We start from the raw sequence: 15,138 nt of genomic DNA, 5'->3' as shown, positions 1-15,138 counted from the left end.
TAATTAAAATATATATTCTAACGTAAGATGAGAAAGGAATTCTCACATTTTTAATCTTTAAGGGAAACACTTGAGTATAAAAGGAAATGAGTTATGCTACAGAGAGTTCGAACGATTGTCTGAACTATCGTTTGAAACCTTAAAATATTAATATTTTTTAATAAATTTATTATAAAATAATTATTTAATTAAATATTTTATAATTTAAATCATTATTTTAATCATTCAGAATGAATTTGGCAAAAGCGTTCCGAGGAGCAATCATTTTCCAAATGGTGGTTGCATCAAAGTAGGTTGAGGTCTATAGGTTAACTTATCTACATTGGGTTAAAAAAAAGTTAAAAAATTTATAATTGATCATAAAATTCAAGTTGACTCACTTTTGATTAGATTTATTAAGGTTTAACTTATAGTAGATCAGACTAGTCATTTAAACCCTTCCATGAGCACAACTCAACAACTACCCATTTCATCACTTGTTGTTATATATGCATTATTTTAATAATGTATCATTTCTTTTTAGATGAAAATAAAATTGGTGTTAAATAATATGAAATTGTTATATGTTTTTTATTCAACAATGAAGTTTAACATTGATCAATAATCACTCCAATGACAAAAATTTTCCTTTTTTATTTTAATTATTTAAAGTTATACACTTTTATAATTAGATTTAATGTTATTTATATGATGCTTAGTTTAATGATTTCTATTTTAGATTAAAAATTATTTTAAATTAGAGTATTTTTCAATTTAAGTGAATTAATGGGTTGAGCCATTTAATCCACCAACCTGTGATGGGCAGAGTCGGATTGAAAAATTTAAACGTTAAAGAAGATGGGCTATGCGAATCAATTTAAAAAATGGGTTGAAATGGATCGTATCAAACGGGTTGAACCAACCTATTTTGATAGCCCTAGTGGTTGTCCACTTATGAAGGATTTCTAAGGCTCTTTGAAGTTTTTTTTTGTACTTATAACTATTTGCAAAATAATTTAACTTTGTATTCTTTTTGAAATTAGGAATACTATATATATATATATGTGGTATATTTAATTTTATACATTTAGAATAAAACTTAAATTTATGTTAGAATTAATTAAAAGTAATCATATCAATTATTTTTATTGATTTTCAAAATGTGTGCTATATTGCTCATAACAAGTAAGATATCAATTATTTATTTGAGTTCTTAGACAAATTTTATGAGTCATTTTTTTTTTGGGTAAACTAAGACATCTCTTAATTAAAAATTAAGAACTAAACCTCTGAAATAATGAGACTCGTTTAAGAGGTTGATATCTCCCAATAAATATTATTTCATAAATACTAATTAATAATCGAACTTCTGATCACATATCAATGTTTTTTATCACTTATTATCTAATTTAATTTTTATTTATCACAATCATTTATGAACTAAATATTAATATTTTAAAATAAAATTATCAATAAATAATAATAATTTTTTATTATTATACAATATATCTATCATAAATCTAAAAAAATCATTTATTTTAAAATATGTATGTACACTAGTTTTAAATACAATTCATATATTCAAACATAGTGTATATATATATATGTGTGTGTGAAGAGGGATATGTTTACTCTAAAAGTAAGTTTACGTATACTTATTTTGTTCAATAACTCATATTCTACATCAGATTTCAACTAGGCATGGTAACGAGGCGGGGCAGGGGCGGATTTTACATTCCCCGCCTCTGCTCTCGTAGATTTAAATCGTTGCCGCCCCCGCCCTTGATATCTGTTGTGGGTAAAATTTGGGTACCCATCCTCGTCTCGGGCAGGGTTCGAGTTTTCCCGCCCTACCCTTGCCCCTACTTTTTTTTCTTTTCTTTTTCATTTAAATAAATATAAACAAAATTTTAAAAAATAAAATAAAAATAAAATAATACAATTTTTTACATATAAATATTTCTAATTTTGGTTTATATATATATAAATAATTTTTTAATTATATTATTAAGCGGGGCGGGTACGGGTACGGAGGCGAAGGCAAGGTAGGTTCGGGCGGGTACCCACGGGGGTGAGTTAGATTGTCATGCCTAATTTCAATGATCCAATTGTTGAATTTAAAGTTCTTAATTTATAGATCAAATCTGTAAATTTTTAAAAATTTTAAAAATCATTTACTACTTCGTTTCATTAATTCAAATCAATGTATAAAATGATTTTATGATTATCCATTAATTTGAATTAATGAAATGAAGTATCAAATGATTTTCAAATTTTTTAAAAATTTACAGACTTGATCTATGCATTGAGAATGTTAAATTCAACGGTTGGATCATTGAAATTTGATGCAGAACATGAGTCATTGAGTAAGTATAGATAGACTTACTCTTAAAGTAAACGAATTTCTCATTTCTCTCTATATATAATTTATTATAAATTTTAATCGACTCGTATATCAAACACAAATTCTATATTACTCAATAGTACTTTTAGGTATTTTTATTCAACCAGGTGGTTTGCAATTTTTTTTTAATTTCTTATCTAATTTGAATTTATTTATTATAATTATTTATAAATTGAATATTAATATTTAAAATAAGTTATCATTTAAAATATTATTTATATATTTAAAAATATTTATGTATACTAATTTTAAATATAATTTATATATTCAAACATAGTAAATATATATATATATATATATATATATATATATATATATATATTATAAATTTTAACCAACTATCATATAAATCAATCCATATTTATGAAACATGAATTTTTATCTTGCACGAAGATCTTTTTAGGGACTTTTTTTTTAATGAGAGGATTTGTAAGAATTTTTTTTAATTTCTTATCTAATTATGTTTTTATTTATTATAAATATTTATGAATTAAATATTAATATTTTAAAATTATCAATAAATAAAAATAGTTATTTTGTTACAATAAAAATTATTTATCATATATCTACAATGTTATTCATGTATTTAAAAATATTTATGCATGCTATTTTAAATATAATTTATTATTTTGTACAAGAATGTTTGTAGAGACTTCTTTTTTTACGAAATAAATTTTATAATTTTATTATTATTTTTATCTAATTTGATTTTATTTAGCATAATTATTTAATATTTAAATTTTAATATTTTAAAAATAAATTATTAATAGATAACAATTATATTGTGTTACAATATAAACTATTTATAAAATTTTTAAAATATAATTTATATTTTTAAAAATTATTTATACAATATTTTAAATATGATTTATATGTTCAAACATAATATTTATTTGTATAAATTTTAGTTATGGATCACAACCAATAGCGACAAAACTATCTCGTACTGAAAGATATAAATAACTAGATATTCACACTATAACATGTATATAAATATTGCTTATAAAAAAAAAAACATGTATATAAATATAAGTAACTAAAAACAACTCAACAATAGTACATGTATCATCTAGTATAAAGATAGAATAAAATCTTAAGTATCGATCAAACATAACTATACATACCCCCCAAAGATAATCATTGACTAGATTGCCACTAGTGTGGCTCACAATTACTCCAAGAACCCATTTTAGCTAACTCTGCCTTACTTCCATTAAAAATCAATATCATCACAATTCATACTACATGGAAAACAAATAAGAGTAAGTTAGATTTAAAAAACATACAAGTATAGGAAGAAACATCTATACTACTTTCCAACATGTAAACCAACCAAAACATGTCACATGGTTTACAACATACAATAATCAACATGTTTGAAAGCTAAACATCCAAGCAATTCAAACACTCACCACAATCATACCACACAACAAGGTATTCATCTAATGCACATGAACAATAATCAACTCACCATATCACAACCACACACCACAACTAATGTGTTGTCACAAATCCACCTATCGAGATCTCTTAATACACCTGAATAATTTAATCGACTTGACCTTACCGAACCAACCCAACCATTTTCACACCCAATGCGTTTGCTATATCAACAACTAAAATGGGATACCAATCTCTACTTTTGATTTCTTAGGTGTTGTCACTTACATTAGGAAAGCCTAGTTCCATCACTATGATTAGTATAGTTGGGTATAAACATACCACGACCTTGACATGCATTACCAAGTCACATATGGAGTTAGCCCATTAACTATCTGCAAGGAACCATGCAACTTTTCCATTAATCAGTTAAGGATTTTAAATCTTAACTTCATACCTTACTCCACATTGACAAGGACCTAAAGAAGACTCAACAAAACCCACTCTAAGAGTTTCACATCTACTCAATAAGGGTTTTCAATAATTGGCCTCCCAGAGTACCAAAACAAGATTTCCTATATGAGATCTTCAACTTTTAAACAAAATTATCTCCTTTAATCATAAATCAACCAATATGCTTCAATGCCTACTATATTCTCAACATCAACGTATCAACATGCATCATCTATACACATTACCTCAGGTCAATGCATATAGAGATCAAATCACACCAACCATAATTAACATACCAATGCTCAACGACTTATTCAATAATAACATACTAATACCAAATGAACACTCCAACCATGCAATTTATTGCATATCAATCCTATATATAGCATATCAATGCTCGTATCCATGATACATCATATCACATCTGCATATATTAGCCTATATCAATATATATAAAGTTAATGTTCATCAAACATCATACAACATGCAATAAACTCAAATACTTTATTCATGTTCACTAATTCATCCATCAACAACATGTATCATCAACACAACTTGCACCTAATGCAATGTGCCTTACGCTTGACACGATTGAGGTAGATATCTTTCTACCTCATCCACATCCAATGCCACTTGACTCGCATTTGACATGACTAAGGTAGGGAACCCTTGAGACTTCACACCTAGCGTGACAAAATTTATTTTTGTCTTCATATTAGAGAAAAAACCTTTGCTTGACTCACGACTGATGTCATGTCACTAGTGCTTGGCATCACCTCATTGGTGCCTAGCATTGTCTAAGTAGAGAACCTCTTCCTTGATCACGCTTAATGTCACCAAATTTGGGACCTAACATCACCAAGTTAGAAACTTTTCAATGCTCTCATGTTTGACGTCATTTAGACCATGCCTAGCGTCATTCCAATATGAGATGAGAATCTCTCCTCACATCTAGTGCTACCAATCTTATGTTCGATGTGGACAAGATAAACCTTTGGTTGGAACAATGGCCGATGTTATGAAGACATGTTCGACATGACATCATAAATCTACAAATGAAACTGAATTTTACCCAAAACCACCTAAAAATAAAAAAAAAACTCCCAAGCATGCAACGTATCAAACATGAATATACACCAATCTCATCTCATTTCACACCAAAATCCAACATGCAACAAAAATTGAGATCAAACCATCAACTTGCACTCAAGTGCTTAAAACCCCAAATCCACTACTTTACATCCAAGCATCCAAAAATCCATCAACATGCATACATTATAAATGTAAGTACGGAAAGAAGAGGAAGGAAGAAGGAAAAATACTACTCCAAACTTTGAGTACAAAAATTATGCACTAAACACTATGATTTAGCTCATTAGGGTCCTAAATCAAAGTACACAAATACATAGATGATTCCAGGAAAAAATCGTCTAATTGAGAGAAAATTTAGTGAAGGTCAACTGTTTGGAGAACATAAATTTATTATTTATTCCCTCAAGGTGAATTGGACCTCTGGCAAAAAATTCTAAAAAAATAACCAGACTAACACACCTCAAATACCATATGGTAAATAATTATTGCTAAAAGACAATAATTAAAAACTTACAATGTTACACTAGTACTCTTGAATGTTTAAATAATTTAGTTATCAAATTTTTTTTAATGAATTAAAAAATACTATTCTCATAATTATTTTTCATCTTCACAATTATGAATGATAATACTCCTTATTTAAAAAAAATATTTTTAATGACTATTATTAATTAACTCTAAATAATTTCTCATATTATATATATATATATATTTTTTATTTTACTTTTAGAAATATTTTGAGTTACAAAGTAACTTTCCCCCCTTAATTATTATAATATAAAAGCAGATAATTTTAATATTTATTTTTCGAAGAAGTTAAAATAAATGAGTTGAAAATATCTTAAAAATACCTCGCTGCACAATTTCAAAATAATTTTTTTAAACTTATAAAAAAAACTTTAGTAATCAAAAAGGTTTGGATAAGAAATAAAATAAAATAACATTTAAAAACGAGAAAAATAAAAGGAAGAAAGTGGCCGAGAGAGGGAAAGAGAAGAATCACATAAAGAGACGGTTTTGAATCTCTCAAACACACTTGATTGCATCATTCATTCTCCGACCTTTGCAATGACAATGGCTGGGTATGTATTTTCCTTTCCAACATCTTCCAACATTGTCTTCTGCTTCTCTTTCTATATTGCAAATGGGGTTTCCTACTTTCATGCAAAAATCACACCTTTTTTGGGGTTTCGGTTCTGTTTTTCTGAGTTGCCTTTGCCCCTGCTTTGTTCATTGTTCTATTAGTGTGAACTAAATGGAAGATCACCGTAAGCAATTCAAAGTCTGAATTTTTGTTTCCTCTATTCTTCACCCTTTTCTGATGACACTTTTAATAGTGGAACGCGCTTTAAAAACGTGTTTAATATCCGATCACGGTGATTCTTTTTTTAACTTCAAATTTAATTTGTAGGAAATGTTTTCCCCCCTCTTTGTTTTACTATTTTCTGTGTTTTCCCTAAATATAATTGAAACGGTAGTCTGCTGCTTACTTTATGTGAGTTTTAATAGTAAGTAAGCTAGTGGTTTGGTTTTGCTTAATTTTAACAGTGAAACAGTTTTTCTGGAAATTTTTCCCTGTGAACTATTATTTTGATCATAAGTTTATCAATCAGAACTTGTTCAAAATGTCAAAATTTACTAAATGGACCTAGGTAGTTCCTGCCAAATAATTATTATTTTATTCTAATGTGTTTCTTAGATTGTGTATCTTCCTGAGTTTCTAAGACATCTTTAGACTGATTTTATAGGGTCGAGTGTTTTTCCTCGTTTGAATTAGTCTTTCATTAATTCTACCACTTGTATTATTTCTTGATATGCATTATCCTTTGGAAGCATGAGATAAGTGATTATTGTTATTATTTTGTGAACCATTTTATTATTGATTTATGTTCTATAGTAATGCATGGTCTCAGACTGTTAAAATTTGTGTCTCTACTTGTATATGTAGAACATCATGGTTGGTGGACAAAAGTAGAATTGCAACCAAAATAATGAGTGCTTCCGGCTCATGTGGAAAAGTTATATGGAAAAGCAATCCCGCGAGAGCTTGCCCAAATTGTGAACATGTTATTGACAACAGTGATGTATGTGTATCTTTTTAATCTAGCCTTTTGTTCTAGAGTATATTTTGCCAGAACATTTGTTCTGCATATATACCGCAGTTGTGCATGTAAATTTAATTTCATATTAAATGTTCACGCTCAACCTTATTCACTTAGGGGGCATTTAGTACACAGCAAATTTTTTCATGTCTGGGAAACATGATTCATGGGAATCATAAATCTTAAGAATCATGATTCCTAAGAATGATGAAAATCTGTTTGGTTAGTTATAAATATTTGTGGGAATTTTTATAAATTTTACTTGAGAATCAAGAATTTTTTTCTGCATTAAATAACCAAATAAAGGTAACATGATGCTTTTACCACATTAAAACTTTATTTTTACCTTGGGAATATTAGTTTCCCACCTCTCCCAAGAAAATATTTTCATAGAAAACTTATACAAAAATCGTTCCTAGGAAACAATGTTTCCAAGGAATATTATTTTTTAAATAAGAAACCAAAGGCGGGAAACTAACATTCCCAACGTTAGATTCTAGGAAAAGTAAAAAAAATTTGTGTACTAAACGTCCCTTATATTTTTTTGCTTTTGTTTGTTTACTAATACGTTACCTCATAATTATACTAGTCTTGATAGTAATTATGGTTCTTTGCGGAGTTTTGTCACTGATGTTCTATGCGAGTGATTGTATATGAGAAAGGAAGTGTTTTTCATTCATGCCTTAGTTGGAACTACTATACGTTTAAAGAAAAAAAGTGAGAGAAATGAATTGTCCTAACTGGTTGGATTGCAAAATATTAATGTGGAAGTATTTTAATATTTACATGTAGGAAAGAAACTGTCACTATTCTTTATGCTTGGTCTCTACTCTCCAGGGGAAACTGTCATCATGTTGTATGCTTAGTTTGTATTCAAATGGTGAAATCAGTTTAAGGCTAGCTATGACTTTTTTATTTTTTCCTTTACTACCACTTAGCTATTAACAACAGATGAGTCACTTACTATTTTCTTTTGAATATAAAAGTTATGTGGCTGTTGCTATTTTCAACTGCATATAGATATGTTTTCTGTGGAAGTAGGATTGCTGTCTGTGGTATTGCGTATATTCAGTTCCAGCTCTTGTAGCACCAAGAAGTTCATTACTAATATTCATATCATGAGTGCATGAAGATGAATTTTCAACTCCGATAGAGAAGTAACTGGGTCTTGTGTCTAGGCAGAGAGAAGGGTATAAAACAATTCAAATTTCTCAGCTTAGTCCAAGTTGCGATTTAGCCCCAATTTTGGTCCTGATTTGGCCTGACTTTGATGTCAGTCCTGAACATGGTTAGCACACACCAATGTTTGCCCCAAATGTGATCTAGCCTGAGTTTTTGTCCCAGATGTTGTCTGGCCTGATCTCAACTCCAGACGTGATATGGCCCCACCAATCTTTTCTCCTTACACACTCTGACCCTAGGTTCTCAAGTCCTAGGATGACAATCATTTCAGCCATGATTGTGTTGTTGAGCCAATATTATATTTAAAGGGTTCAATTGTGACGAGCTTAAAGTTTAGTAAACTTTAGCTCAAGGGGAGTGTTAGAATATATGAAGGATATCTAATAGTATTTTGATTATATCTAAAGAGCAATTTAGAATATGTTGCATTCTCTTTTACCATCAGTTTTCATATATATATTTTTTTAGCATTTCATGATTCCTCATTTAATTTGGATTACGATCTACTGTATCAGCGTAAGGGTTAGTCCTATATGTATCTGGAGTCACAACAATGTGTCCTAAAAGTTCATTCGCATTATTGAGTTGAAAAGCTTAAACATATAATGAAATTAAGTTCTAAACTTCATCATTTTGTCCCCAAGTGTTGCGTTTATAGTTATAGATGCTCTGCTCATTTGAAATCTTTCTGTTGTTAGGTAGCACAGGAGTGGCCTGGACTACCTAAAGGCGTTAAATTTGATCCATCTGATCAAGAGATAATATGGCACTTGCTTGCAAAAGTTGGTGCAGGAAACTCAAGACCGCACCCCTTCATTGATGAATTTATTACTACTCTTGAAGCGGATGGGGGGATTTGTTATACTCATCCTCAACATTTACCAGGTGGATATCATGAGTTCTATGCAAATGTTAATGCTAGATTTTTAATCTCAATGAACATAACTAGCTTATGATTACCCTTTTTAGGTGTCAAGCAAGATGGAAATGCTTCCCATTTTTTCCATCGAGCAATCAAGGCTTATAATACTGGCAGTCGAAAGCGTCGAAAAATATGTGATCAGGATTTTGGTGACGTCCGCTGGCACAAGACTGGAAGGACTAAACCTGTCATCTTCAACGGGGTTCAAAAAGGCTGCAAAAAGATTATGGTCCTGTATGTAAGCCTGGTGAGAGGAGGAAAATCTGAAAAAACTAATTGGGTCATGCATCAATATCATCTAGGAACACAAGAGGATGAAAAGGATGGAGAGTATGTTATCTCTAAAGTTTTTTATCAGCAGCTGCAAGTCAAATTTGGTGAAAACGATGACCAGGATATTCCTGAAATTACTGAAGCAACTTTATTGAAAGTGGATCCAGTCACTCCCAAGTCTGTGACTCCTGAACCTCCTCGTATTGAAAAGCAATGTTCAAATCTAGACCTAAAACTAAAAGAAGAATCACGTCATATTCCTCAGGTAAAACCTTCAACCGTTTATTCTTAGCAAATCTAAAATATCTTTCCATTTATCATCTGCCAGACTTTCTTCCCGCATGTTTTGCTATATTTTAAGAAGAGGATGCATCACGTAATGAAAATGTAGCTGTTCTTTTGCAATTTGGGCTCATTTTTTCTTCACCCAAAAGCATTTTAAGCGCTGTATCTGGATTTAATCTTAGGCATGTATTTTGCTAAGATGTCAAAATCAAAATGAAAGTTGCTATTAATCTAAATATCTAATATAGAAAGTTCCGTTTGTGTTTTTTTTTTCTACAGCACGACACCAAACATGTTACTGCTTATGCTAACGAACCAGGCTAATTTGATTGAAGGATGTGCTATGGTGTGGCATTTTTCGGAGTAGATGTTTGTGTCATATGGTTTTGCTTCCAATAGATGCATGCTTAGTTGTGCAACTACTTTTAATTGATTTCATACACTTCTAATCGGTTTTATTTGTCTTCTGCTCCCAATACCTATGAAACACCAACTTTGACACAAATATCTGACACGACATGAGCACGGACACCGAGACACATCTAATGTCCAAAAAGTAAGACATGAGGACACAACATGTATATATAAGTTTTACAATTTTTATATGATAATGACCTTTAGAAGATGAAACATATCTCTTAAAAGTTAAAACATCGAGTAATTCTAATGAAAATGAGATTTGTAATAGATAAAAAAAATGATGAGTTTTGCAATATTTATAAATAAGTTGACTTTAGTTTATTTTTTTATTTATAATAAGAGTGTTAGATAAGTGTTTAGCTAAGAGTTAAAGTGAACCTACTGTCTTAGTTTGTGTTCAAGTCATGTCAGAAAGATGTTAAAGTTGTGTTGGAGAGGTGTCTAAATAAAAAATAATAATTTTTAATTATGACATATGTAGATGTGTTGGACATGTGTTGACAAGTGTCGTGTTAGAAACGTATCGGACATGCTGATATGACATTCTGCAAATGTGTCGGTGCTTCATAGTCCAATATTGCAATGCCACCTAACCACTTTTCTAAGATTCTTAACTTCATACATTTTTATGATCTGAATGACAATGATTCGAAAGTCTTGTGAGATTAATTTTGATAACTGCTGCTGGTGGGAAATGTGAAAAATAGTACCTACAGAAGTTGATAATTCTTGTTCTTCTGTTTTTGACTTCTGCTCTATATTCTACCAAAGCATCCTCAGATGGATTGTATAGATGACCTTCAGGCTGATTGTGAAGATCTTGCAAAAGATGATCTATTGGTGGTAGACACTCAAAATAATAAAGGGATAGATAATATAGAAAACAATGCTGAGGAAGACTCAAAATGGTGGGATAGTGAGTCGCAGAATCTGTTGAGTTCACAACAACTTGTGGAAGCATTGTTCTTGTGTGCTGATCTCCTTCAAAGCCAGTCTCCCAGCAGGGATGGGGAAAATGAACACAAGAAACGACCCAGTCTTTCTGTTTATGCTCATCTAGGACCGGAGCATCTGAAGAAAGATATTGAAGAGTGCCAAAATCTTGTCCTTGACACTACAAATGTAGAGCCTGAGACAGTGCCATCAGAATTGCGACTAAGTCAGCTGGTATGTCCATGTTCTCAATGATTTGGCATTACATTGAATTCATTTTAATTGTCACGCCTTCCTAATTTTCATGATTGGCAATGCATTTCTTGTTTCTGTAGGATTTCAGTACACAAGATAGTTTTATTTCCTGGGGTGACTGCAAAGCAATTGACTAATATGGTTCTTCACATCAGATGGAATTAAAGATTTTTGTAATGTTTTTTTTGGATAAATTTTCATTTTAGGATCATGGGTAAACTGAACTGTTACTTCTTTGCTTGACTGATTGGGCTGTAATGGTAGACAGTGAGCTTGTGTTTTGATACTTTGTTCAACCATGCTGAATCAATGCTTTGCTTTTGTTGTTGGTGAAATTATAGTCTGTCCCTTCTAGGTTCTCAGATCTTGGATGTAGACCTGACTTGCCTACATGTAGACAGACACATGTATCTCACTCTGAAAGTTACAGATACACGTGTATGTTACTGTTACTGAACTTTTTAAAGTGTTAATGTCCCTATGTTCAAATGCATTGTCTACCATTAAACTCTGTTTAAAAACATAAAATGTATTATGGTGCTGCCAGATTCATGAACATTTAGTGTTACAGTCTTATTCCAGGTTGTGTTGATTTGTAAGAGCTATCCACGACTATACTTTCATTTTCAGGGGTAGCAATAGCATTAATACCTATTGGGTCTAGAGGGTGCCCCGCGAGAGCTTAGGCCGAACCCTTTTAAGTCATTCTTTACAACTGGCCAAGACTTTTAAGTGATAATAATAAAAGACTTAAGACTAATGCTGGCTTTGCTGTTGTGAAAAAAATAAACAGCCTGGCTAATCTTTCAAGCTTTATTTCTTACTTCTGATACCATCCTTCTTAAGTTTGTTTCTTCTCTACTGTCATACTGCTACTAGTTTTGGGGTGATAAGAACAGCTGTATTTACTGATGCATTATAAGGTCTTACAATTATGAGTTGATCACCTTATCTTCTTGCATTGCCTATGTCTTTACTTACCCAAATGTAATTGAATATCTAGAAACATTTGAAAATCCTTCCCCCCTTCCCCTCTCTTTGTTAGCTTTGGATTCCTACATCTTAACGTGCCATTTTAGAAGAGAGAGACACACACTGTAATGGTTCCTTTGTGGTCTTTGTATGAGAAAATTGTGGGTCATCTAAGATGAGACAATCCAAATCATAATGAAATTATGTCTCTTATTCTAGTGCAATCCTTCACGGGGCAACATAAACTGGCCAAGGTCAATTTACACTGCTCAAAATATCTGGTTATTGGACCAAAGACAATGCTGGCTGTGCTGTTATTCACAGACAAATGATCTGGACTAGACAATGACGAGTTGCAAAATTATTACTTGTTTTGGTTCAGTTCATTGGAGAAGAAAAGTCGATCAATCATATTACTTCCTTTGGAGTTTATAGTGCAAAATCCATTTTCTTCCCGTATTGGACTACAGCTATAACGTCTGAATTATATGCTTGGTTAAAAGGAACAACAATGCGTTAAGGTGTTCTTTTTTTAATGACTTTGTCACCAATTGCAACATCGCATCATATATGTCGGCTATGACATATGAAACTACAAACCCTTGGTCTTAATATGAACAATAAGGTTTGAAGAAAATATCTACAGAAATGCTTTTTATCAATGAAAAAAAGTGTAAGGCAATGTCTCAAGATTATAATAAACCTCTCTTAACTAATCACTACTAATGATGATCATCATCATGATTCTTGGGTATTTTATTGTCTCACCTATCAACACCCTGTATAATTGTCGGTGTCTTTTTGTAAGCATTTTCTTCTCCTTACATCTCCGGAGATACAAACGATGAAACAAGGATTTTAATGTGAAGACGCGTATTTTTTTCTTCATGAAAGTAAGAAAGAATTTAAACTTAATTCATTCGTGATAATGATAGTAGTAATTATAAAAAAGAATTTAAATTTTTTTAAAAGAAGAAAATATGAGTTATTTTTTGTAGGTGATTTTTTAAAATAAACAGTTTAGCCACACATTAAAAAAATAAAAATATTTATTTTATTTAAAAAATTGTAGAAAAATTTAAAATTATATTCTCATATTTAACATCTTATTATATTGGGGTGCAGGAAGTCAACCGTGTAGACGACTGCAACGCCGTCAATATTGACTGAAAACTCAAGATAGTGTATCCCTCCTTGAAGAAAAATTCCACTTCACAAAGGAGAAAAGACAGAGATTTTGAGCGAAGAAAATGGAGGGTAACCAAAGAATGTCGAAAGAGAAACTAGGAATTTTGGGGATAATGAAAGAAGCTGTGAAAATCACTTGTAAGAATCCCAAGTTCATCTTCACCTGCCTCACCTCACTTCCTCTGTTGTGCTCTTTATTCATGTACGAAAGTTTGTTTATGCAAACCTTAGCTGAAGCTGCTAAAGTGTTGCACAAGGAAGGAGCTGAATCATATTCAGATTGTTTGTTATGTCTTTCTAGGAAAGGAGTAATGGTTGTTGACCGTTTAATTGGCGAAGTTTCTCATAACTTGTTAGTACTGATTTTGTCACACCTGGGGATCATCCAATTGTGCGATTTCTTCAACACCGTTGCAACCGTGAATTCAGCTTCGGTTATACACGCAGGTAACGAGACTTTGACTCTTAAGGAAATGTTGACCAAACATTTAATGGATTCGAGGCTTAAAGGGCCTCTCATCACATCCATCTACACTCTTGTGTTGACTTCGATGCTATCCCTGGGGCTGTTGTCATTGTTGGTGTACATTTATATACTACTGCGTGTTGGCAGTTTGTTGGTGTTGGTGTTTTTGGTGATGTTTGTGGCTTTGTTGAGACTATATCTTGAGTGGGGTGCTGTGTGGGAAATGGGTACCGTTATTTCCATCTTGGAAGATAAAGAAGGTGACGTGGCTTTGGTGGTGGCTTCATATCTTAGCAGAGAGAACAGGGGCAATGGAATTCTCTTGATGGTTGCTTGTCTTATTTGGAGACTCGGATTGAGAATAGTGTGCCTGTTCATAGCCATGGATGGTGGGGGAAGTAAAATATTGATCTTGGTGGTGCAGATTAGTTTGGTTGCCTTGGCAAACATCATCAAGTGGGTGTCTTTTGTGGTGTACTATGTTGATTGTAAACAAAGGAGATTGGAAAAAGATGTATCGTCTGTTTAGTGTTAGCTAGAACTATACACAGTCAATAAAATGTATATGCAATAGTGTATGAGTATGCAGTATGCAGTTTAATGCAAGTAATCAACCTGTGGCTGCATTATTTTGAGTATTCTTGTTGTTGGGAAGTATTACAATTCTGAAAATTATTTGACATATATTTAGTTAAGAGACATGTTTGAAGGTTGAAATAAAAGAGAGGTATGAATGATTTGGTTGTTGTTATAACTTATAATAAGAGGATAAGAGAGAAAAGGGAGTCTAGAAAATGAGGAGAGGGGGATGTATGATAAGTGGACAAGGTGT

General features: G+C 31.5%; 2 protein-coding genes across 4 annotated transcripts; both read left to right on the top strand.

Annotated features, from left to right (window-relative positions):
* Window positions 1-6,262: 6,262 nt before the first annotated feature.
* On the top strand, window positions 6,263-13,974 carry LOC109810653 (SUPPRESSOR OF GAMMA RESPONSE 1). Of its 3 annotated transcripts, none has more exons than XM_083059975.1 (6): window positions 6,263-6,390; window positions 7,257-7,392; window positions 9,291-9,477; window positions 9,562-10,052; window positions 11,264-11,659; window positions 13,778-13,974. In XM_083059975.1, the coding sequence occupies exons 1-6, from the start codon at window positions 6,377-6,379 to the stop codon at window positions 13,820-13,822; spliced, it is 1,269 nt and encodes a 422-aa protein (XP_082916101.1). In that variant the 5' UTR covers window positions 6,263-6,376; the 3' UTR covers window positions 13,823-13,974. The 3 variants fall into 3 exon arrangements, with proteins under 3 accessions (XP_082916101.1, XP_020229755.2, XP_020229754.2); XM_020374166.3 differs by lacking the exon at window positions 13,778-13,974 and adding an exon at window positions 11,761-12,238 and having other exon boundaries at window positions 11,273-11,659; XM_020374165.3 differs by lacking the exon at window positions 13,778-13,974 and adding an exon at window positions 11,761-12,238.
* Window positions 13,903-14,835, top strand: LOC109810613 (uncharacterized). The gene has a single exon (XM_020374124.3). The coding sequence runs from the start codon at window positions 13,903-13,905 to the stop codon at window positions 14,833-14,835; it is 933 nt and encodes a 310-aa protein (XP_020229713.1).
* Window positions 14,836-15,138: the final 303 nt, after the last annotated feature.

Source organism: Cajanus cajan, chromosome 7, assembly GCF_000230855.2.
Source record: "Cajanus cajan strain Asha chromosome 7, NIPB_CcT2T_4, whole genome shotgun sequence".
Lineage (NCBI taxonomy): Eukaryota > Viridiplantae > Streptophyta > Magnoliopsida > Fabales > Fabaceae > Cajanus > Cajanus cajan.
This window is presented reverse-complemented; position numbering and strand designations above follow the sequence as displayed.

What these genes read in the sequence shown, in the direction of transcription:
- LOC109810653 (XM_020374165.3), top strand. An exon ending in TCATCCTCAACATTTACCAG is followed by an intron (nt 9,478 to 9,561) that starts GTGGATATCATG and finishes TACCCTTTTTAG; the next exon opens with GTGTCAAGCAAGATGGAAAT. An exon ending in AATCACGTCATATTCCTCAG is followed by an intron (nt 10,053 to 11,263) that starts GTAAAACCTTCA and finishes ATTCTACCAAAG; the next exon opens with CATCCTCAGATGGATTGTAT.
- LOC109810613 (XM_020374124.3), top strand. Translation starts at nt 13,903, where the DNA reads ATGGAGGGTAACCAAAGAATGTCGAAAGAGAAACTAGGAATTTTGGGG.